The sequence below is a fragment of the Orcinus orca genome, chromosome 15, assembly GCF_937001465.1.
Source record: "Orcinus orca chromosome 15, mOrcOrc1.1, whole genome shotgun sequence".
NCBI lineage: Eukaryota > Metazoa > Chordata > Mammalia > Artiodactyla > Delphinidae > Orcinus > Orcinus orca.
In genome coordinates, this window is record NC_064573.1 from 86,351,358 (window position 1) to 86,377,157 (window position 25,800).

Genomic DNA, 25,800 nt, shown 5'->3' on the forward strand with positions numbered 1-25,800 from the left:
GAAGAGGAATCATCTCTACCACACTCGCCTTTCCGTGTCTGCCTGACTGTTTAGTATTTTTGGAAAAGGTCACACCAGTCCATAGTAAGAAATGAAAACAATATAAAGTGTTATAGAGAGAAAAGAAGTAAGTTTCTCTCCTGTTCCAAATCAGTCGCCTTCCGGGTTCCTTCTTTTTTCTTTTGGCCACACCGTGCAGCTTGTGGAATCTTAGTTCCCCAGCCAGGGCTTGAACCTGGGCCCTCAGTGAAAGCATTGAGCCCTAACCACTGGACTGCCAGGGTCCCTTCTATAGAGGCAACAGCAGCTAGGTTTTTTCTGTTTATCCTTTCACAGGTGTTCTTTGTACAGAGAAATGTATGTTTGTTGTTTTCCTACACACATATTGGGTTAATCAAAATGCACTTGATTTTTTTTTTACTTAAAAAAATTTTTTTTTAAGTTTTCATTTGAGTTTTTTACTCACAGCCTTTCTGTACCTCTTATGTGTTATTGGTGAGCTTAGTAGCTAAAGGCTGAATTCTTCGCAGTGAAGAGAGAGACACTTCACCAGAAAGAGAAAAGATAGAATCTGCTCATTTGCGTGACAGACACTTCTAAGGCAAATACAAGGAAAGATCTGTACCTTCTCCACTTACATATTGAATCTCAGTAGAGATGGCTTGTTTGAGAAACCCCAGTATGGACTGAAGTTAGACCTGGTCTGTTTAGTGGTTTGCCTTTGCTCTTTTGAAATTTTTATTGACCTTTGGAAGTCCTTCTAGGGAGCCCTGTGTGATGAGCACACTGTTTAACTTGACCTGTGCACGTTTGGTGCCTTGTGAAATGACCCAGCCAGGGAATGTGCCTTCCATCAGCCCAGGGCCCTTCATTCAGAATAAACATCCTCCCGGGGGGAATCCTTTTCCATTTGATGCACGCAACATCTCCAGTATTTTTGGTTCCCATATATTTGTGCCCTCCACGTTCTATCATTGCTGTTGTACTGTGTGTGCCTGAAGATACGGTCTGTGTCTCTTTCCTCTCCCTCTTGGTTCCTTGCCAGCATGGTGACGGTTACTATGAACAGCAGATCTAAATTTGAAGCCCTCTTTTCCTGTCATAAAAGCACCAGTAGCTCCAGATTAACCCATTTCCGAACGATACGCTTGGCTTTGATAGATGGAGGCCAACAACATTTTTCATGTGTTAAAATTGAAAGCAAATTGATTTAAAATCGTCTTGTCTCACGTGATTAACCCCGTGTCATGTTCTTAACAGTGACATCTGTTCTATTCAGAAGAGCTGTGGGTAAAATTCAACAAACCACCAAATATGCCCCCTACGTTGTGGGAACTTCAGTTTTTGATATCGTCGCTTTGGGATGGTTACCAAGGGGTGTTTCCGAAGGTAAACTGTGCTTTGTTAATTATCCTATTTTGCAGGTCATGGAATTCCTTTTGGAATCATCTTTGGTGGAACTGATTTAAATGAAGACGTCAAGCAGGGAGAAAAAAACAAAGTGATGGGAAAAGTCCTAGAAGAAGCCAGGTAAGACTTAAGAGAATTTCACAGGAGTTAAGCATCTAACCCTTTTGGTTGAAATTCACTGACACACAAAGACAGAGGAAACCAGTAGTTTGGGAGGTTTACATCTTTCCATGTAGAATCAATTTCTTTCTTTTTGTTCCTTTCATTTGGTGCCTGTTTATTTTGCCACAAATAGTCATTGTAAACAAGTTATTGCACTTGAATAGTTCTTTGACTGCAGTTAATATTGGACGAACGTGCTTAGAATGTTCTGAGTGGTGGAAGAAACAGAATTCTTGCTAAGAGATGAGATGGATAAACTCAGGCTTTATTGGCACACAAGTTGGGGTTGACTTTGCATCAGGTTTGCCCAAGTAGAATACTTTTTCCAGTTTCCTTGAGATACGATTGACGTGCAGCCCTGTATAAGTTTAAGCTGTACGACATAATGATTTGACTTGCGTACTTGAAACGATTATCACAGGAAGTTTACTGAACATTCATCATTTCGTATGGATACAAATTCAAATAAATAGAAAAAAAAACCCTTCTTTCCTTGTGGTGAGAACTCTTAGGATTTACTTGCTTAACTTTCACGTATAACATGCGGCAGGGTTAATTATATGTATCGTGTTGTACGTGACATCCCTGGGACTTATTTGTCTTACACCTGGAAGTTTGTACCTTTGGTTGCCTCCATCGAATTGCCCCTTCCCCACTCCCCGCCTCTGGTCACCACGAATTGGATCTCTTTTTCTCTGAGTCTGTTTGTTTGATTGGTTGGTTTTGAAGTATGATTGACCTACAACTCTATGTTAGTTCCTGTTACACAACGCAGTGATTCAATATGTGTCTACATTTGAAGGTGATCCCCACGATAAGTCTAGTTTCCATCTGTCACCATACAAAGATGTTACATAGTTACGTACTGTATTTACTGTCTATCGATCTACGTGATTATGTTAACTTGCTGTTCTCTGAGTTCAAGCACATTTTAACAACGCTGCCTTTTTACTTCCCCACCCTGCTCCCCCCCACATTTACTGGTTTTGACGTCGTACGCATTGTACATCTTTTTGTTTTGCATCTCCCTTAACTATGTAGATTGTGGTATACAGGTGATTCTCCTACTCTTTGTCTGTTAACCTTCCTACTAGCTTTGTACACGGCTGATTTACTACCTTTACTGTATATTTGCCTTCACTAACAAGATGTTTTCTGTGGTAATTTTCATGTTTCTAGTTGTGTCAAGAGGAATCCCTTTGACGTGGCTCTTAACCTATACGGGTTTCTGGGCTCTATATAAACCATTTGTGAGAGCAACCAGCGAGCGGGTTTCTCAGTAGGGTCACTGTGGGTATTCTGGGCAGGATAGTTATTCATTGTGGGGCTGCCCCGCATGTCCCAGACTCTGGACACTGCGTGTCCACAGCACCTGCTGGGTACTGCAGCAGTTAAACACACCTGCCCACATTTCTAGCCCCTGGGATGGGAGTTACTGCCCCTGCTGAGAACCCAGAGCTGTACTTCCCAACCTTCTGCATGTCAAGGCATTCTTAGAAAATGATAATATCTGTACAGCATTCTGGAGTGAACTGGGAGGCTTGGTGGGGAAACAGAAACACCCCATTTTCTCTTTATAACAATCACAGTCATAATAACTAACATCATAATAAAATAAAAATCCTCTCTGTTCATATAAAAATTGTGAAAAAAAGAGCTAATGAAATCGAAAGAAGAAATATACATGCGTACCCAAAGCAAAGCAAAGCACTCTTCTTGGCGGGCTTTCTGGGGTGATTCCACGGAAGGGTTGACGTGGGTGGATGTGGTCTCTGCCCCCCATGCACCCACTGGCTGCTGATGATTCAGAGTCTCACCTGCCATCGAATCACCCTGAATTCAAAGCTTACCGAAAACCCAACCAGTACTGTTGAAGCATCCTTTCAACTCTAGTAAATTTTTGAATCATTGGGGGAAAAAAAAAAAAAAAAAAACAGGTGATGAATTTTTAAAATGTGTAAACACTACTTATTAATTTTTTAACCACTTTACTGAGGAATGATTGCCATGCAAAAAGCTGTACGTAATCAAGGCACACAACTTGCTGAGTTTGGAGATCAGTGTATACCTGTGAAACCATCATCACAATTTATGCTGTAACCACATCCATCACCTCCAAAAGTTTACTCCCACCTTCTTTATTTTTATTATTATTTTAATTTTTATGATAAGAACACTTAACAGAAAATCTACCCTCTTAGCAAATTGTTTACCTACAGTATTATTACCTGTAGGCTCTCTGCTGTACAGGAGAGCTCTAGGGCATGTTCATCTCGTACAACTGAAACTTTGTGACCTTTGACTAATAGCTCCCTGTTTTCCCCTCCCTCTGTGTCCCCCTCCCCCAACCCCTCCCATGCTACTCATGCTTCCATGAGTTTGACTACTTTAGATTCCACGTGTCTGTAGAATCATACAGTATTTGTCCTTCCACATCTGGCTTGTTTTCCTGAACATAAATATGTCCCAGGTTCATCCATGTTGTTGCAGATGTCGGGATGTCCTCCTTTTTTAAGGCTGAAAAGTATTCTAGTGTATGTGCATGCCACATTTTCCTTATCCATTCATCTGTTGATTGACATTTAGGTTGCTTCCATGTCCCCAGTAAGTGGCCAACCATGAATTTTCTTTTTACTTTCTTTTTTATTATTATTTAACGTATTTATTAGAGTATAATTGTTTTACAATGGTGGGTTAGTTTCTGCTGTATAACAAAGCTATACTAACCATGAATTTTCTGTGCTCGTCTGTAACCCTTGCATGGCTGAGAAGCTGTGGGAATCCAGACGTCTTCAAGTGTGTGTAACTGTCGCATTTCTGATCCACACCAAGGACAGAACCCCAGGTTCTATTTCGCAGCCTAATTTTTTTGTGGGGAAAGATAGGTGTCAATCTTGCCTCTTAAAACTAGGGTTACAAATAGATGGCATTGCATTTCAGGACACTGCTTCTTCCTGAAGACTTCCTGGACATAAATGGGGAAACGCAACCTTTTTAAGATAGAGAGTACGCTCCGCGTATGTGTGTGTGTTTTACAATAAATAAAGGTATTAAAACAGTGTTGGCTCACCTCGAAAGGTGATCTATCATTATAGGTTTTCTTCTTGTTGTTGTTCTTACACCCTAAGAATTTATTGCCTTTACATTCCTGCAGTTTGTAATGCACTATCTCATAGAAGGAAAATCATTCTGCTTGGGAGAAACAATGTGGAATGAATTCATCTTATGATATTATCATTAACATTATTCATTGTGTTGTTATTAAAACACACATTGATTTTTTTTTTTTTTTTTTTTTTTTGCGTTACGCGGGCCTCTCACTGCTGTGGCCTCTCCCGTTGCGGAGCACAGGCTCCGGACGCGCAGGCTCAGTGGCCATGGCTCACGGGCCTAGCCGCTCCGCGGCATGTGGGATCTTCCCGGACTGGGGCACGAACCCGTGTCCCCTGCATCGGCAGGCGGACTCTCAACCACTGCGCCACCAGGGAAGCCCCACACATTGATTTTTATTTGGGGATATTGATTGGAGTTAGTGGGCAGGGAAGTTGCGTGAATCACAGATTTCTTGTCCGACACAATACAGTACACTTTTCTGTAGAACAAAGCATTGAACTTGTCTAGCTTTATAACGAGTGTTTCATTTAAATAGTTTTATTTTCCCTATAAGGTATATTTTTCAACTTTTTTAGTATTGAAAACTTTTCCTGTATGGTATAGTATGCGAACTTATTTTAGCATCCGCTTTTTGGCTTATGAATATTATAATAAGTATTTGGTAGTTATAAACACCAAAATTAAATAAGGAGTATTTGAAATTTGTGGAAATTGTTTAGTGAAGTCTTATCCAGGTGCATATTAGAAAAACTTAACACTGCCAAGCAAATGAGCAAAAGAGAGTTTGTATGAAATGAATTGCCTCACAAATACTCTCACGATTATGGAATCAATGGCATGTGAAGTTACTGTTTTGTAGGTCAAAACTGGTTGAATGTTGGTAATTTCATATGCTTTTTCAGTGTTACTAAAGATGTTTTTGACAAACAGAACTCTATGTCAACGTAAGTGTGTTTTGAAATGGCAGTGTTCAAGCAAAAGTGGTACTTTTATACTTTTCCTAAAAAGTGTGTTATTTTATTTTTTATGTTACCTTAAATAGTATTTTATTTTATTTTTGATTGAAGTATATAGTAGATTTACAATATTGTGTTACTTTCTGCTGTACAGCAAAGTGATTTAGCTTTACATATATATACACTCTTTTTTTTTTTTTTTTTTTTTTTTTTTTGCGGTACGCGGGCCTCTCACTGCTGTGGCCTCTCCCGCTGCGGAGCACAGGCTCCGGACGCGCAGGCCCAGCGGCCACGGCCCACGGGCCCAGCCGCTCCACGGCATGTGGGATCTTCCCGGACCGGGGCACGAACCCGTGTCCCCTGCATCGGCAGGCGGACTCCCAACCGCTGCGCCACCAGGGAAGCCCCTACACTCTTTTTTAAATATTCTTTTCCATTATGGTTTATCTCAGGATATTGAGTATAGTTCCCTGTGCTCTACAGCAGGACCTTGTTTATCCATCCTATATATAATAGTTTACATCTGCTGACCCCAACCTCCCACTCCATCCCTCCCCCAACCCCCCTCCCCCTTAGCAACCACCAGTCTGTTCTCTACATCCGTGAGTCTGTTTCTGTTTCGTAGATAAGTTCGTTTGTGCCATATTTTAGATTCCACATATAAATGTCATATGGTATTTGTCTTTCTCTGTCTGACTTACTTCACTTAGTATGATCATGTCTAGGTCCATCCACGTTGCTGCAAAGGGCATTATTTCATTCTTTGTTACGGCTGAGTAGTATTCCATTGTATATATGAACCACATCTTCTTTGTCCATTCCTCTGTCGATGGACACTTAGGTTGTTTCCATGTCTTGGCTTTTGCAAATGGTAGAAATGTGTTATTTTAAATATCTTTATCTTCCAAGGATCTTTGGGCTAGAAACTCTCTTAAAAGGTTATCTATTAGGTGGATGTAAAGCCAGGCCCCCTGTTCCTATATGGGGAGCCAGAAGAAAGACCTTGTTATCTGTGGCCCTGGAATAAGTGGCCTGTCTTTCAAGTTAGCTCCAGTTCACCCCTCTGACTCCGAAAACATTTTCACACGCACCTTTGAGGAGAACCTTCCCAAGACTCTCATCCTTCCCTGCCGTCTTAAACTGACGCTGTAGCTCCTCCTGATGCCTCATCTTGGGTTCTGAAATGAGCAGGACGTGATGGTGGGGACGGTCACATGGGTGGGGGACAGTCACAGTCAGCCGCCAGGCTGCCGTGCACACAGAGTCCGCTCCACACACCTGGGACATTTTCGTGCTCTTTCCTCCCCCTCTCCACCCATCCCTCCCCCTCACCTGCTTCCTGTTGGAATTTAAGGCAGAACTGTTCCTTCTCTTACTTATACACGTATACAGGCAGCAGGTATTTTTGCCCATCTCCTGGGTGCCAGACACTCCAGGGGCTTGGGAGGTGGCCATGAACAGAGCCGCGTTCCAGCCTACGTGGAACTGACATTCTCACCGAAAAGTAGAGCATCACACTTGGCAGATGAGTGGCTGTTCATAAATGCCGTTATAGGGTAAATTGCTTGGTCTTTGTGTTATTGACCTTATTCTTTGTTCGTTGGCTGTTCTTGCTTTTGGTGTCTTTTTTTTTTCTGAAAGTTTTAGGCTGTCAAATAATTTGTTCACTGGCCACGTGGGGCGCCCTAATGTTTTGCACAAGTCCCAGTAGTGGTGTTAGTACTAGTAGAAAATAATAATAGCAGATGTTTATCAGATGTTAAATGAATTAGGGACCAGGAACTGTGCCAGGCAATTTACATGCATAGTTTGTTCTTTGTTTGGTTCTTAAGTTTCTCATTTTTGCGGACTTCCACAAAGGAAGGCTTCTGCACTCTCCTTGCAGTTGATATTTAGTTGCTCTTCTCTCCTTTTTATCCTCATTTCTTGGAGTAAAGTTGATGCCCTCAGAGTACAGTTTATTTGTGTTTCTTGCCAATGTTCGGGGGATGTGGAGAGCATCTCATAAGTGATGCCAGCAGTCCGATCCCTGCTGGGCTCAGATGCAAGGTCTGATGTGGTCTGGTCCTGCTTGTTCACGTTTATTCTACCCAAAGGGAAGGATTCCGTATTTCTCCCTTAAGTAAGAGGCATGCGATTGGCTGTGTCTGCGATTGGTGGCTGGTTTGGGGAGAGTGAGGAGGGGGAAGAAGGAAGGCTTGGAGAAGACACAGGCAGGGGGACGTGAGCTCCCCTTTCCAGGTCATGCCAGTGGGGAGGAATCATCTATTAACGGTTCTTTTTTTCTCTTTCTTTTTTTTTTGGCCACGCCAGGTGCTGCTTGCGGGACCTTTGTTCCCCGACCGGGAATAGAAACCGGGTCCCGGCTGTGAAAGCTCTGAGTCCTAGTCACTCAACCGCCAGGGAATTCCCTATTAATGGTTCTTGGTTGCAACAATTTTCTATTTCTACCACTCATACATTTGTTAATTGGAATTCTACTGTAAGGAAGAGTTGTCTGTTTGACCCCATTTACTTACTCAGTTATTTAGTTACATCAACACGGACCCATGGCTATTTATTTTATTTGACTCTATGGGTTACCCATCACTCCTATTACTTATTTTGGTGCCCAGATCACCCAAGCCATGGCCATTGGAGATATTTTGAGTTGACTCCTGCATCCTTTCGACAAGCCCTTGCCATGTTTTAAGCGCTTTCTTACTTTCTGGCCCCAAAAGATATTCCTGGTTCATTCCACGTGTACCCAGTCCTGCTTCTGGAAACCGCCATTTCTCGATGAATGGGGACATTTAGTAAATCTTGAACACTTTTGCCAGTTTTCCTTTGGCAAAGCCAGTGGACCGGATCACCTGCCCCTGAACATTATCTAAGTTCCTTGCCTCTCTAGTGCATCTTGTTTTCTGTCTTTTTTTTTTTTAATAAATTTATTTATTTTATTTTTGGCTGCGTTGGGTCTTCGTTGCAGCGCGTGGGTTTCTCATTGTGGAGGCTTCTCTCCTTGCAGGGCGTGGGCTCTAGGCACACGGGCTTCAGTAGTTGTGGCTCACGGGTTCTAGAGCGCAGGCTCAGTAGTTGCGACGCACGGGCTTCGTTGATCCACAGCATGTGGGATCTTCCTAGACCAAGGCTGGCACCCATGTCCCCTGCATTAGCAGGCGGATTCTTAACCACTGCACCACCAAGGAAGTCCCTCTGCTTTCTGTCTTTATCTCTGCTTCCCTCACCTTCCCTGAAGGAACAAGAAACATAGGAAGTTTTGAGCGTCATTTGTTCATTTTCTGCAGACAGAACTTTTTTGTTGGATGTGAGTGGAGATGAAATCTAACAGCCAATGACCACGACTAATAAAGATTGATCACACTGTAAATTCAGCTACTTACCTGTCTCTCACAATTTGTTCCAAAGAGCTGTTTCACAGTTATGTTAATTAAATTCTGCCCTAATCATTTTCATTATTTTTGCTCACTTTTCTAGATTCGCTGTCGCTTTCACGGAGTCAATGAAGGAAACGGCACAAAGGCAGTGGGTACGTGTTCATTTCACGTTTTGATTTGGGTTATGCTGGCAAAGTTGCAGGATCAGAGAACAGAAAGGCAGTTTTAGTAGAGCTGACATGGTTCCCATCGGCACCGCCCATGGTGGCCACAGCAGTGTGTTATGTTTCCCATATGTTGATGTTTTTTATTTGGGTAGATACTCTTAGACCATCACTGATTTTCTTTGTTGTTCTTCTTGAATTGCAAAAATAGCCCAATAGCCAGCTCTTTTCTTTTTTGTTTGTTTGTTTTTGCAAATCTCTCTCTCTTTTTAAAAATAATAATTTATTTATTTGGTTGCACTGGGTCTTAGTTGCGGCAGGCAGGCTCCTTAGTTGCGGCATGCATGTGGGATCTAGTTCTCTGACCAGGGATTGAACCTGGGCCACCTGCATTGGGAGCACAGGGTCTTAACCACTGCGCCACCAGGGGAGTCCCCGCCAGATCTTTTCATGTTTTGTCTGTTTTCATTTTATGTGCTCAGATGGGATGATTTACAGACTAGACTGTAAATGTTGCAGCATCCTTGTACACGTTGGGAGTAGCAATCCCTTAGGTGGCAGCTGGAGTTTCCTAGGCTGGACTCTTCATTTGAAGGGCTTTAATGAGTAGAGGGCTTTGTGGCTCTACAAGTTAATGCATTTATTGACTTTTAAAATTCATTACGACTTGGCGGGGGGTGAAATGAGCTGGCGGGAATCTGAATCCTCCGTGGGGAGTTCTGTAGAGGACTGGTGGGGCTGGTGTCTGCAAAACTAAAGAAAAGGCCAGCTGAAAGGTTGCTTTCCTCTGGTGGATCGTAGGCACGATGCTGTTTTCTCAGATGGTGACCCCTGCAGTGCCCCTGGACCACCAGCGTTGCTGGTCCTTGTGCTTTACCAGCAAACCGTTGTGCACAGCACTTAGGCCCTTGTCATCTGGAGGCATTATTCCTGTTGGTGGCATTTTACAGGCTGTGCACATTCTTTATCTATAGGCTTTCACTTTGTAACATCTAACGCTTGGAAACGGCTGCAATGGGACAAGGGCAGATGCAGTATTTTGTGGGACTGGTCGACCTTTGCCAAAGCCCAGAGTACTGTGTGCACGTGAACGTGAAGATTCCCTGCAACCAGAGTGTGCATATTCTTATTTTTGACCTCAAACTCCCCAGGCAGAGAATCGAGGGTGCATTTTTCAGTGCAATGTAATGAATGAAAAACGGCAAGCTTCCTGGCTCCGAGTTTCGTGTTTGTATCAGTTTGACTGTCCATCTGCCTTACGGCAGTGATGTACCAGTGGTTCTCAAAGGGGGGTCCCTGGGACTCTTTCAGGATCTGCACAAAGTCAAACCTATTTTTGTCATAATGCTCAGACATTATTAAAGGCATGATGAAAGGCAAAACCCTTTTTCACCACGTGAAGAGCAGTGGCGAGGAAAATTGCTGACGCCTTCATCGTCATGAAAGTAGGGGTACCCATCTGCACCGATGGGTTATTCACCACCACCCACTTATAGTTAAAAAAAAAAAAAAAGAGCCCGTTTTTCACTTAAGAAAGTCCTCGATGAAGCATAAAAATGATAAATTTTTATCAAACATTAACCTCTGAATACATGTGTTTTTTTTAACTTTCTGGGTGATGAAACAGGAAGTATGTGTCAGCTCTTTCTGCTGCCTCTGAATGAGGGATGGGGGTTATCTTGAGCAAAGGCCCTGGTGCAACATTGGGGTCGCAGACTGAACCAGCCGTGTCTTAACACAATTTTTTTATCTGAAGGACTGATAACCAAACTATGGTTACTCAGACTTGGGCGTTTGGCACTCATTTTCTTAAAAATGACTCAAGTGAGTGAGTCACTTCAAGAAAAACAACGGGCAGTATCTATTGCCAATGATATCATTTAAATTTTAAAGCAAAAATTAGAATCTCGTAAGCCACCAGGAAGTGGACAGCTTCCCCTTACATCCTTCCCTGATGAGATCAGTGGTTGTGTTAACAAACGTGAATTTTTTTTTTTTTTTGGATACTGTGTAATGAAATGGTTCAACATTTGCGAGATCTGCGTCACTCAGTGAGCCAATATTTTTCAAATGACTAATACGTGGCATCACAGAATCATGCATAGATAACAGATCCATCAAAGTGCAAGACAGACCTATGGATTCGAATATATCAGGGTATGATACAATTTCAGGTTCCATGTTGCGACTAACCTTTAAGAAGCTACCATTTGTTGGGTTTTGGTGTCATGTCCAAGACTAATACCTATAATGATCTGAAAAGGCTCCTTAAAGGCCCATATTAAAATATTCCTCCCCTTTCCAGCCACCTGTCAGCAAGAAGCAGGATTTTCTTTATACACTTCAGCCAGAGCAACATATGGAAACAGATTGAATAGAGCAGCAGATATGAGACTCCAACTGCCTTCTGTTAAGCCAGACATAAAAGAAAGCTTTTCCCTGCTGAAGCAAGTTTGTCCTCCTTGATTTCCCCCCTTTCCCTAACTTCTCAGTTTTAAATGTCACCTTTGTCTGTAAAACCTGTGGCCCTCCAAACCTGGTACAGATGTGTTCACTGCTGTATCAGTTATTTTTGCTGCATAACAGATCACCTCACACATAGTGCTTTAAGACAGCCATTTATCATTTATGCTTTGTGTTGTCTGGGCATTTCTGGCCGGGGTCAGCTCAGCGGGGCTGGGTAGTCCAGCATGGCTTTGCTTACGTGTTGGGGCCTCGGCTGGGATGGCTGGGACAGTTGGTGTTTCTCTCCATGCGGTCTGTCGCCCTTTATTAGGCTCAGCGGCAGGAGAGAGCAGGCAGCAGTGCGTGAGCAGGCTGCAAGCTTCTGCCTGTGTGCTGTTTGCTACTGTCTGTGGGCCAGAGCAAGTCAAGCACGGAGCTATAGCCTCTTCCTCCTTACGGGGCGATCTTCAGCGTGGCCTTAAAAAGCAGGGGTGCAAGGAGGGAGCCGTTGATTAGGTCCATTTTAATAATCCGCCGCACTTAGTGCTTATCCCTCGAGATTGTAACACCTGTTTATTGATTGATTTAGTTTTGGCCGCGTTGGGTCTTCGCTGCTGCGCGCGGGCTTTCTCTAGTTGCGGCGAGCGGGGGCTACTCTTCCTTGCGGTGCACGGGCTTCTCATTGCGGTGGCTTCTCTTGTTGGGGAGCACAGGCTCTAGGCGCACGGGCTTCAGTAGTTGTGGCACGTGGGTTCAGTAGTTGTGGTTCGCGGGCTCTAGAGCACAGGCTCAGTAGTTGTGGCACACGGGCTTAGTTGCTCTGCAACATGTGGGATCTTCCCGGACCAAGGCTCAAACCAGTGTCCCCTGCATTGGCTGGCGGATTCTTAACCACTGCGCCACCAGGAACGCCCCTGTAACACCTCTTTCCTTCACTTTTCGCACCGTGTGGCTGTGAGTTCTTTGAGGACAGGGACAAGGTGTGGTTCACCCCTGTATCCCTAGAGGGTAACGTACCACCTCACGTTCAATAAATTCTTGTCTGATTGACTTGGCCAGGAAGGGATCCTTCTTTACAACTTTTTATTACAGAGATGTCCAAGCATATACAAAAATAACAAGAATAGTAGGGTGAGCTCCTATGCGTCCACCACCCAGCTTACCATTCTCCAATCCTTTTTTTTCTTTTTTGGCCGTGCCGCATGGCTTGCGGGATCTTAGTTCGGGGACCGGGGATGGAACCTGGGCCACGGCAGTGACAGCGCCAAGCCTAACCACTGGACCGCCAGGGAACTCCCTCCAATCCTTATTTATTTGACTCTCACCCACTGCCCCACCACTCCTGCACACACACACACACACACACACACACACACACACACTTTTTTTTCTGGAATATTTTTTTAAAAAGCACAACCACCATGCCCTTTTACCTGCACGGGATATAGATTTTTTTTTTTAACACAAGCCCCATGTTATGGATCCATTTCTGTGTGGGAAGACCATAGCATGTGAGGAAGAAATAAAGAAGGGCTCAGGGATATTAACATTTTTATGAATATATTTTGGAAGAACTCAAGGAAAGGAGTATAGATGCGGAGAGGAGGAGGAACAGGGTCTTTGAGCTGCAGACACATTGAATTAGAGACGAGTATTGGACTCGGGGATGAGTATCCAGAATGTAGCTCACAGTGTGGGGCTGTCGTCAGAAAGGGGTGCAGCTGGAGGTACAGATGTGGAAGTCATCAGTGTCGAGGTGTTACGCGATCGGTGATTATTCTTAGACGGGACTAACTTTTATTTTATTTATTTTTTTTTTGGCTGCGTGGGTCTTTGTTGCTGTGCGCGGGCTTTCTCTAGTTGCGGCGAGCGGGGGCTACTCTTTGTTGCTGTGCGTGGGCTTCTCATTGCGGTGGCTTCTCTTGTTGTGGAGCACGGGCTCTAGGCATGCGGGCTTCAGTAGTTGCAGCACGTGGGCTCAGTGGTTGTGGCTCACGGGCTCTAGAGCGCGGACTCAGTAGTTGTGGCTCGTGGGCTCTAGAGCACAGGCTCAGTAGTTGCGGTGCACGGGCTTAGTTGCTCTGTGGCATGTGGGATCTTCCCGGACCAGGGCTTGAACCTGTGTCCCCTGCATTGGCAGGCAGATTCCTAACCACTGCGCCACCAGGGAAGCCTGGGATTAACTTTTCGATGTAACGATGAGAAAACTGCGTTAAATGCATAGACCAGTTACGTTTTGGGCAGGCTTGCTAGCAGTGGTGAGAATATCCAGCAGTGTCCTGTCAAAAGATCTTTTTTTCTTTTTTTTTTTTTTTTTTGGCTGCGCCGCGTGGCAGGTGGGATTTCAGTTCCCTGACCAGGGATTGAACCCAGGCCCTCAGCAGTGAGAGCGCAGAGTCCTAACCACTGACTGCCGGGGAACTCCTGGAAGGATCATCTTACATGTCAAGATTAGGTTTACCATTTGCCTGTCACCCAGGAGGTCAGCCACACCAAATCTACCCTCATCCTAGGTTAGCAGTCTTTGTTCTCCGACAGATGCTTTTCCAAATATAATAACAAGGCATTTGAAGAAAGAAATGGAGAAGTCGGCAAAAATTGTTTTGTCTTGGATGATGATGTCACAGGCAGCATCAAGAAAGCTCATAAAAGAAAGGATGAATTTGTTTTTATTGTTTAAAGTGGTGGAGGTTAGTTATTAAATTCGAATGTGAACCTGTTTTTTAATACCGCTTTAGTACTTTTTTTTTGGTGGATGATTTTTCAATAAAGTTCAGCTCAATACCTTTATTTGATTAGTTTTTGCAAATGAAAACTGTGTAGAAACAATATAAAGGTTCATTGTTCAGCCACATCTATGTAATGCTTTGAGATGGATTTTTGTGGAGAGACTACTGGTAGTTACGTGTTCGGAACAGTGATGCGGTTTTTGAGTAGTTAAGTTTCATGCTGCATTATTGAACTGCCACCTTTTGTTTTTAATTTTCTCCTTTATTTTGGTGAGCAGGCTTGGCTCAGGTCCAAATTTAGTTAACCTTACGTAATTATTATCAAACCAGAATCAAATTCCAATTATCCCAGATTAGAAAGATTTATGGTCTTTGCTTCTTACTGCTTTTGTGGTTTCATGTAGAGTCTGTATAGATAAATATAGTTTTGAGCATAAAATCCGGCCTAAAACTTGTTATTTTCTCTAACTTCGTTTTTATAAAAACACAGGCTCACTCTTGATGCCAGTACTGTTAATAGAAATACAATGCACCCTACGAAGATGAGCCATGGATGTAATTTACAATTTTCTGAGAGTCCCATTTTTAAAAGTCAGTGGAAACAAGGAAGATCAGTTTTAATAATCTGTTTTACTGAATCCACCTCCCCGAGTTAGCCAGCCTGCAAAGGATAAGGGTAAGGGTGCTCTCCCCAAACCTGCCCTCACTTTTGACACCAAGGGCAAGTTCAGGGGGTCCCCATCGCCACCCTCAAGTTTGAGAAAGGGCTTGAAGGACTCAGAACTCACGAAGAGCTACACTCGCTGTCATGGTTTATTACTGGGAAAGGATGCAGACTAAAATCCGCCAAAGGAAGAGACGCCGGGGCTGGTCCTCCATCGCCCTCTCCCTGGGCAGTCAGGACATTTTACCCTCTGGCTGTTGGTCTATGACCATCTCAACGTCCCGTCATTGATCTGAGACGTATGTACGGAGTTTTGCCAACCCGGGAAGCTCACTGCGTCTGGTGTCCAGAGTTTATCCTGGGGCTTCATTGCATAGACTTGATTGATGGATTGTTTGCGCACAGGGTTGAATCCAGTCTTCAGGCAGATTGATACCACTGGGCCCAAAGTGCCCAATTTCCATCACATGGCTGGTCTTTCTGGCATGGCCAGCCCCTACCTAAGACTGTTAGCTGTGGCTGGCCTCACCCTAGAGAAATACATGCCCCTTAGGAATCACATAGATTATTTCCTAGAAGCCCAGGGCAAAAACCAGACCACCTCTTGGCCAAGGCCAAGTTCCTAACTGCACACCTACTGTATCCAAAATCTTATTATTTCAACACAGGAGCAACATAAAAATGACTAAGGTGCTATTTCACATATTTTTGGTACTCAGTCTTTGAAATTGAGTGTGCATGTTACTTTTAGGAGGCACATTTCCATCCAGACCAGCTCCGCTTCAAGGGCTCAGTAGCCTCACGTGCCCAGGGCTGCAGTATTGGACAGTGCAACATACCACAGATATGCACGTGGGGAGCACCCTGATTCAAGCTTTCCAAAACATATGCTCCGATCTGGTCGTGGAGAAACATTAACAGGAAGGAGTGAAGGGAGGGTATATTTTGCAAACTGTGGGTTAATTTCAGCCCTCTGACAAAGCTAGGATGCTCCTTTAGAAACATTATTTTGGGACCTACTGTATAGCACAGGGAACTATCTCAATGTTTTGTAATAGCCTAAAAGGGAAAAGAATCTGGAAAAACGATAGATAGGTATGTATGTACACCTGAAAGTAACACAACGCTGCAAATCAACTATACTTCAATTTTTTTAAAAAAAGGCACAATGAGGGGAAAAACAAAGAAACATTATTTTGGAGGCTGTGTTGATGAGCACCCTTCTGCCTCTGGCTGACTTCACACAAATTAGTTTGATTGGAGTTCGATAAAGAGAGTTTTATTTTATCTCTTTTAATTTGAAGTGCCTTTGTTTGGGCCCGTTGTTTTTTTTTGTTTGTTTGTTTTTTTGCGGTATGCGGGCCTCTCACTGTTGTGGCCTCTCCCGTTGCGGAGCACAGGCTCCGGACGCGCAGGCTCAGCGTCCATGGCTCACGGGCCCAGCCGCTCCGCGGCATGTGGGATCTTCCCGGACCGGGGCACAAACCCGTGTCCCCTGCATGGGCAGGCGGACTCTCAACCACTGCGCCACCAGGGAAGCCCCCGTTGTTATTTTTTTAGTGTTGTTTGTATCCGCCTTACTTTGATGTTGTGCCTACTTTGTAAGGGTCGCTGTCCCGGGGGCTTTGTACTGGCGTCCGCCTGCTACGTATTTAGTACTCATTGTCCAAGTTCAACATCGGCCGTGTTTTGGGACAGTGCTCCTCTGTTGGTCTGTGATATTATAACCTTGATTTCGTGTTTTTGGGAATTAGATTCACTGCACATGTCCAACTGTGATATATGCATTGTGCAAAGTTAAAACTAGTCTAAATAGCATTTTGATTTCTTGCTACAGTGTGTAATAGACATTCAGAATACAAGTTTGGGCACTTCTAATTCTAGTCTGGGTTTAGAATACTTTCTCTAAATTCACCAGACTTTTACCAGGAAATGTAACTATTTCACCAATATAATTAAAAGCAAATTAGGTATCCACATATCTTAATTGAAGGCTTTTCTCTCTGCAGAAACAATGATTGTGGTTTAATTTGTCTCCACTGGGTTCAAAACCCCACAGGTCTGTGTAAAGTTTAACTGCACTGTTCACATGCTTTTTCTAAAAAAAGTACTCAGCTAAGAGGACTTTCTCTAAATTCAAATATTTATTTATGAACTATTTTAAAAAATCTTGAGCATGAGTAAATACTGTTTGACACAGTTATCGAATTCAGAAAAAGCAGAGTGATAACCAACATGGCACATGGATACGCTTTGTTGAGGTTAGTGCTGAGCTAAGCTTCCTGGTATTGTTACTTTTCAGTGATTTTTTTTTTTAATTTGGAAACTTTGAGTCCCAGTCTTCTGGGGCCTAATTCATCTACCCTGCCTTGGCACTCCTTAAAGAAAAGTAACTTTCTGGAAGCAGTTAGGCAATACCTAAAGAGTAATTTTATTTTCACTGTGTACATATACTCATTACAGTTCTTTTGGAAATTGAAATACAGAAAGCAAGACAGATCTCATTGGCTGTCACTTGCCCGTTCATGGCACAGGGGAGCTCAAAAGGCTGATGTAGGTGTTAGTTCTTTTCTAATCTGAATGAGCTGCCTCTCGCCTAATTGCTGAATTATGCTGTCCTTTGAATTACTGTTACTTCTCCTTCTTCCTGCATGGCCCATCGCTTTCTATTTGATCATCTCCAAAAATCACGTTGACAGCACAGGAGCTACACAGACCACATCTTTTATTATAGTTTCTATTGTAATGTGAACTTAGAAACATTCACCCCTCTGTTTCATCTTTGGAAACCCTAGTTTGTATGCTGGCCCTCCCCACAAATATCCTGTAAGGAAAACTCCAGGGATTGGTCATATCTTAGGAAGCTAATCATTTTTAATAACTTCTATTAAGATTGGCTTCCCTCAGAGATTTCTTGATAGAACTGCACGTGTCCTTTGCATTTTTTTCCCCCATGTGAGATCCCTGGGAATTGAAAAGTTTTAAAGGAACTCAAAGGATGGAAAACTCATCAATTTCAGAGCATAGATTCTGAGTTAACCTTTCCCATGACCTGGGGCACAAGCTTTTGGGATGATCAGAAGCGTTGCTCTAATTCATCAGATTGCAAAGGCAGAGAACAGTAGGGGAAGCTTTTGAATAAAATCAGCAATGATTCCATGTTATTTGCTCCGTAGATTTAACTGTATTTTACTTTTTAATCTTCCTGGGAATTTTCTTGCTGGCATTCCTATTTCTTGAGTTGCTGGGCTAGATTACGTGTTACACATTCATCCTTTGATTTTGCCCAGGGTTGTTTGAGTTTCATCTTTATTTATAGCCTGTTTCATGTCAGATCCCATAAAACTGGATCCCAATTCAGTTCTCAGACGTCCTCCCCATCTCATCTGTGGATTTTTTCCTTTTCTTGAAAAATCTTTCCTTGTCTGGTTCAGTTGCAGGAATTTAGTGACAAGGTTGTTCCCCCCTCCTTTTTATTTTGAACATTACTATTATTAATTTGCCACGCCACGTGGCTTGTGGGATCTTGGTTTCCCCGACCAGGGATTGAACCTGGGCCCTGACAGTGAAAGCACTGAGTCTTAACCACTGGACCGCCAGGGAATTCCCTGAACATTATTTTCTTTCCTTACTTAAAAACAATTTCTAAGGGAAAAGAGAAGAGGGAGAAAAGAAGAGACCCGTGTCCCCTGAAAAATGCCCAATTTCTGTGTTTTGTGATGTATTTTGAAAGCTGTACACTTACAGGCCATGATTTCTTCTAAGTAATTTGTAGCTGTTTTTAAATGACTTTTAACAAAGCCATCATCAGAAGTTGTAAAATAATATTTTTGTCACCCGTAGAGGATGAAATTGTGCATAGATTTTAAAAGTAATATTTATTGTGGTTTCCATTTGGTGGAAAGCTTAATTTCAGAAGGTTATATTAATAAAAGAATGGGAAATCTTTTTGTTGTTGCTGGCTGTCTGGTGGTCCATTATAAAAAGGCATAACTGAGCATTTGGGTCTGTTACAAAGTCACATGTGTTTATAGGGCACTGACTTTTTATATTTAGTAGTGGGTCAAATTAAGTAATGTTTTCTCATAGACTTTAAAAATGGAGGAAAAAATGGAGAATCTTCCCTCTCCACCCTTCCGACACACACACACACACACACACACACACACACACACACACGTCTTCTTTTTCATTTTATGCATCAATAAGCTGATCTTCCAAGGGAAATGTTATATATAAGGACTTCGACTCATGTTATTTCAAGGCAAGTGAAACAACAATAAATATTGAGCAAAGAAAGCTAATTTGTATTTAGAGCATTTTAATATAGAAAATGATTTTCGAAATGAATATAAGCCAATTGGCTTTTGCCAGATCGCTTTTCTTACAATGATTAAAAATAACTCAGATGCAGATTTCCTTTATACTGTCCCTCTGTTTTCTTGATTTGCTCGGATAAGATCTTCAAATACCATTTATGACATGTTTTAAAAGTCTATATTGGACTTGATACTTACTTGTTTTGGGGGGGGAGTTCAATAGATTTGGGGGAAATAATCCTCAGAGATAGATAAAATCAGCAGATAAACCCAGACATTTCCATATAGAGTCAACTTATTCTGTTTATAGAGTTGAGATACCCTTTTAATTAATTAATTTTTGTTTGTGCCCAAAGGAACTTTCTTGAGAGGAGCATTTGGGGTTTACATATTTCTAATTGCACGGCACAGTTCTAATGAAAATAGTAGTAAGGCTGTAATCTCCATTTTGCCTGACAGTCATGAATTGAATTTATATAGAATTATAGTGAATCTGTTTTTGTCAAACACTCGTGTTACCTTTAAAGTTAAAATGCTGTCCGGGTATATTTTTGACAGTGCTTCAATATCCTTCTTATGGACATTTTTTGAGCCAATGTTGTAGGCTTAGGTCTGGTTAAAGAAGAGGCACTCTTAGCCTGCACTCTATTCCAGTACAATTTTCTTCAGTTTTCTAGTGAAATTATAATTTAACAAAAAGGAATCTTTTAGGGCTCTGAGGTTAACTCTGATTTCAAATGGCTGCTATTAACCATTTTTTTTCCATTAAGGTTAATATCTTTTTTAACTAGTAGAGAAGAGATTTTTGAAGCTCCTTTTTTGCAGGCTTGCTATTTTAAGGGCATTTTAAAAGGGGCTGCATCCTGCTATGTGGTGTATGGAGGAGGATACTCAAGACTTTTAGAGGTCTCAGGTACCTCTGATGGATAAATATAAAATGTAATGCTAAGGTCAAAAGCAAAACCAAACCAAGACTTGTGTCTCTGTACCAACTTCCTTATTTTTTTTTTTTTGGCCGTGCCGTGCACGGCGTGTGGGATCTTAGTTCCCCGACCAGGGATCGAACCTGCACCCCCTGCATTGGAAGCCTGGAGTCTTAACCACTGGACCGCCAGGGAGGTCCCTCCGTACCAACTTCCATTCAGCCGTCCTAGGATGGCCAGATGCTGCCTCTCCCAGAACCTTCCCATCCACCAGGCGGAGGGCAGGGTAACTCCCTCTTCTCCCCATTGATCGTCTCTCCCTTGTCGGGACTGCCTCACCTTTAGTTTGTTTCCCAAAACATAAAGCTGATTTGAGGTTGAAGGTCAAAGTGGGTCAGCAGACCACATGCAATTCGCAGGATCCCGGTCACCTGGAGGACCACCAAAGCCCTTCACACACGTTTAGGTAGAGAGAGCACGAAGATGCAACTTCTGTGATGGCCACTCTTTACCTAGTTTAGTCATTTCATGCATGGAGCTGATATCAGGCCACATGGTAGAAAGATGCACCTTTTTAGACTTTATCACCAGAATGAGCATATCTTTGATCACTTACGAGAAACAGCCCTCTGCACCTACTTGACCCTGCTGCCCTTTAAAGCGGATTTCTCACTCTGCTCCCGTAACATCCACCTTTGGGTCTAAACCTGATTTTAAAAATACCTATGTCACTGTTTCAAAATGAGCTTGAGAAATGGATTCTTTTTCTTTCTAGTAGTTTTATGAAGTTCCGCCAGAAAACACCACCAGGGATAGTACGTATGCATCTGGGGACACATATCTAGATCAGTCATGCAAGTGTCACGGTGTCCCTTGATGTCAAAGAGGCTTTGGGGGAGGTCCTTGCAGGGTCCTTGAGACCAGTCCATTCACATCCTGGAAGAATCTGACCCCTGGTGCCTGTTCTCTTGTTTCCCAACATACTGGGTACCCCTCCTCCATCCCCATCTCCATCTCCCCCTCCATCCCCATCTCCTCCTCTGTCTTCATCTTCTTCTCCTCCCCCCTCCCCCTCCTCCTTTCTTCTCCAAAGGTGGGGAGTGTACTCTCTCTATTCAAGGGTTTGTATCCACAAACCACATTTCCCAAAACGTCTGCCTTCAACCTCAGCTCCTGATACACACCTGATGGGCTGTATCCCTGGCATGTTCTCTGTCTGAGCTTCATCACTTTTCTACTAACATAGGAACTATAAATTGGTAATATTGCATTATGCCTTATTTAAGGGACCTCTTTGTACTTCTTCCCTTAGATAAGCTGTGTTTTTAACGGGCTAACCCCCATTAAAAGCAGAGGTAACTCGTTGCTCTGATCAAGTAACTGTGAGTCTGTGAGTGGCTGTGTAGATGATTCTTTGTGAAGTTTTCCAACAGGATATTTTTATGGCCTTCATTTTCTCTCTAAGCAGCAATGGGAATGGACTAGCAAACTTACTTTTTTTTCTTTCTCACCTCTTTTCAAAAGCCACATGCCAAGGATAAGATCTATGTCCAGAGTCAAGGTAAGAAATTTTAAATATATGTATATTTGAAAAAAAATGAGTCTTTTATCTTGTAGAGATACCTACTGAAATGAAATAACATGATGTCTGGGATTTACTTGAAAATAGTAGAATGGGCACACTTTTATTATTTTTAACATTAAGATAAAAATAAGACTACTTTATAAAAGAATAATTTAAAATGTTAGAAGAATGGATAAAGAAGATGTGGCACATATATACAGTGGAATATTACTCAGCCGTTAAAAAGAATGAAGTAATGCCATTTGCAGCAACATGCATGGACCTAGAGATTGTCATACTGAGTGAAGTCAGACAGAGAAAGAGGAATATCGTATGATATGTGGAATCTAAAAAGAAATGATACAAATGAACTTATTTACAAAGCAGAAACAGACTCACAGACTTAGAGAACAAACTTATGGTTACCAGAGGGGAAGGGTGGGAGCAAGGGATAGTTAGGGAGTTTGGGATTGACATGTACACACTGCTATATTTAAAATAGATAAACAACAAGGACCTACTGTATAGCACAGGGAGCTCTGCTCAATATTCTGTAACAACCTAAATGGGAAAAGAATTTGAAAAAGAGTAGATACATGTATATGTAAAACAATCAGTTTGCTGTGCACCTGAAACTATCACTACATTGTTTTGTTTTTTAATAAATTTATTTACTTATTTTTGGCTGCGTTGGGTCTTCGTTGCTGTGTGCAGGCTTTCTCTACTTGCAGCAAACGGGGGCTCCTTTTTGTTGAGAACGGGGGCTTCTCATTGCGGTGGCTTCTCTTGTTGCGGAGCACGGGCTCTAGGCACGTGGGCTCAGTAGTTGTGGCTCGTGGGCTCTAGAATGCAGGCTCAGTAGTTGTGGCGCACGGGCTTAGTTGCTCCGCGGCATGTGGGATCTTTCCGGACCAGGGCTCGAACCCGTGTCCCCTGCCTTGGCAGGCGATTCTTAACCACTGCACCACCAGGGAAGAACCACTGACGCGCAAAATAGAGATCAGGGAAACAGTAGCTCCAGAGAACATGTGGCTGGTTCTGAGCTTAGGTTTGAACCCGTGCTGAGCCCAGGGTCAAGCGAACAAGTCCACCTTATAACCATCACATTATCAAGGCTCTAGTGGTTTCAGGGATACTTTTAGCAGCAGAATCACTCATCAGATGAACTCTTTCTTGGAGCCCCCATTTAAAAAATGATGCACTGACTCAGTATGCATAAAAGGGGTGTGTAAGTGTCAGGGCAGGCCTGGGGTTGGACCTTCCATTCCTCTGCCACAGCCCCTCGTTTATAGCCACGGAAGACGTTGGTGCTGCAGGAAAAACATGGGCTTTGATGCAGCGCGTGGGTTTGGACACAGCCTCTGACACCTAACATTTTGTATCCCGATTAACCGCGATGAATCTCGGTTTCCAGCCGGATAAACTAGAGGACTCAACCTGCTTAACAGGGATTAAGGGTTCCCAGGACCGGGTGGAACACATCCACTCACAGTCTGTGCTGGGGCAGGCGTGGAGTGGACTTTACTACAAACTTTACTAACTGTAGTCTATATTACTCAGTGTGAATGGCCAGCTTACAAGTGCCTTGGAGAGGCGGTTCAACGACTTAATTTACGTTCCATAAAATTTCACATCTTTTCTGCTCTTGAGATAATCTGTTAAATGTTGCCTCTGGATTTTTGAAATCTTAAGATGTTCGTTTTTTCAGAGAACTTTAAACTGAAAGCTGGCTGAGAAACTGACACAGATAGCAGGAAATTATGTACGATTTAGAAGGTTGAGATGAGGAATTTTAAATACAGACATAATTTCTGTGTAATTTCTTTTAGAGTTTAGTTGGGAATGTTTGGGATACCTGTCACCTATATGCATTTTTTAGGAACTCAAGCTTTCTGTGACCTAGAGACAGTTTGGCCCAGGAATGGATGGTGGGGTTGAAAGTGATGGATCTTTTCTCCTTGGGAACTGTGGGCGAATTTTATTTTATTTTTTATTTTTGTTTTTGGCCTCACTACGTGGCACGCGGTATCTTACTTCCCCGACCCGGGATCGAACCCGAGCCCTCGGCAGTGAAAGTGCAGAGCCCTAACCACTGGACCGCCAGGGAAGTCCCCTTGGGCTCATTTTAAACCTCACAGGCTTGGAGAGATTAATGGGAATTCAGCAAAGCCCTCAGAACTTTAGTTCTTTATAAGAACCGAGTATGACGGCTATTTGAATGTCAACACAAAATAACTGGTTATGTCTCAACAGCATGAATTTTCTTTTGTTCTCTTTCCTTTGACCCAGGAATTGCAACAGTGCCGAACGCCACCTTTAACTGGAACACCTTCCTTCAGCGTTCAGGTAAGAGATGAAATCTTCTGGTAGGATTTGGACTCAAGTGCATCTCGCCAACTTGCGTCAGTTCCTTGCTAGGTTCACATGGTTTTGAAGAAGAGGCTGCCAGGGTCAAAGAAATGGACTCTTTGGGTAGAACAAAGGAGGGAGCAAGGCATGATTAGAACAAACTTGGTTTCTCCCCGTTTGCCGAGGTGTCGTCAGTGGTCCCATCCCAGTGAGGATGGGGGTGCAGCTGAGACGCAGGAGGACGCGTAGTGCCAGCCTCTGCGACGCTGCTCTTCGGACAAACCTCCCAAACACCTAGTATCTTGTGGCGTTTGTCCTTATTAAGGATGCCATCCTCCTGTGCTCATTCGGTGTTACTTTATTAGCTACGCACGTAAGAAGTGACTCTTGTGGGACTTCCTGGCGGCCCAGTGGTTAAGGCTTGGCGCTATCACCGATGGGGCCGGCTTCGATCCCTGGTCGGGGAACTAAGATCTTGCAAGCCACGTGGCGTGGCCAAAAATTTAAAAAAAAAGTGACCATTGTAAGATGGAGATCAGATTAAGAAACAAACTTTTAAACCACTTGAAATCTCAGCACCAAAAAGGAACTGCTATTAGTGTTTTGATATATCTTTCTCAACAATTTTACATATATATATTAATGCTTTTCATGCATTAATATATAATATTAAATTATAGCTGTATTAACCTATTATATATTTTTGTCTTTTAAAATCATGTAAATATATAAATATGTGATATTTGTATATTTATTGTAAAGGCATAATATGTATGATACCTATATTATTTGTATTATATATAGATTATATATAAATTATATATAATTAGGTGTGACTTTATATTTTATGTTTAAATAATACATATGTATAAATAATCATATATATGATTTTTAAAAGACAAAAGTAGAGTCAAACTGTACTTACCGCTCTAACCTGCTTTATTTATTCATTATGTTAGTAACAATATGAGCTAACTTATTCTTTTTTAAAAATTTCTAAACTAAAGTAAAATTTACGTGGCGTGAAGTACAGATTTCTAGGGTAAGATTAGATGAGTCCCAACAAATGTATAAATACCCTAATCCAGACAGATCACATTCCTACTGCTCAAGAAAGTTCCCTCTTGTGCTTTTCCATATTTAATTCCCATCCCTCTGTAAGGGACCCCATTCCAATCTCTATCACCATCGATTCATTTTACCAGTTCTTGAACTTCGTCTAAGTGGAATCATACAGTAAGTACCTTTTGCATCTGGCATCTTTTTTGCTCAACGTCATGTTTTTGAGATCCATGCATATTGTGTGTCTCCGTAGCTCCTCCTTTTTTATTACCGGGTCCTGTTCCATTGTATGGATGTGTCCCACATTGTTTCTCTATTCTCCTGTTGATGGACTTTTGAATTGTTTTCCATTTTTACGTACTATAAATAAAACTGCTCTCTCTCCACATTCTTGTGCAAGGATTCTGGTGAATAGCTTGAGTGTAGGGTGGACCCATGCTTAACTTTAGAAAAGAACAGCCGAACAGTTTTCCAAAGTGTTGTACCATTTTACATTTCCACAGGCATTGATGAGAGACCTAGTTACGGTACGTCCTTGCTGACAATTGGTGTGGACAGTCTA

At 42.6% G+C, this 25,800-nt stretch overlaps 1 protein-coding gene across 3 annotated transcripts in view; it reads left to right on the forward strand.

Moving 5' to 3' along the window:
• GLT1D1 (glycosyltransferase 1 domain containing 1) overlaps nucleotides 1-25,800 on the forward strand; it is a 100,873-nt gene that overhangs the window by 26,646 nt on the left and 48,427 nt on the right. For all 3 annotated transcript variants that reach the window (XM_033440675.2, XM_004276641.4, XM_033440674.2), the window contains 4 exons: nucleotides 1,425-1,530; nucleotides 9,120-9,171; nucleotides 21,788-21,824; nucleotides 24,117-24,173. In XM_033440675.2, coding sequence (XP_033296566.1) covers nucleotides 1,425-1,530; nucleotides 9,120-9,171; nucleotides 21,788-21,824; nucleotides 24,117-24,173 — 252 coding nt within the window. The remainder of the gene's footprint in view (nucleotides 1-1,424; nucleotides 1,531-9,119; nucleotides 9,172-21,787; nucleotides 21,825-24,116; nucleotides 24,174-25,800) is intronic.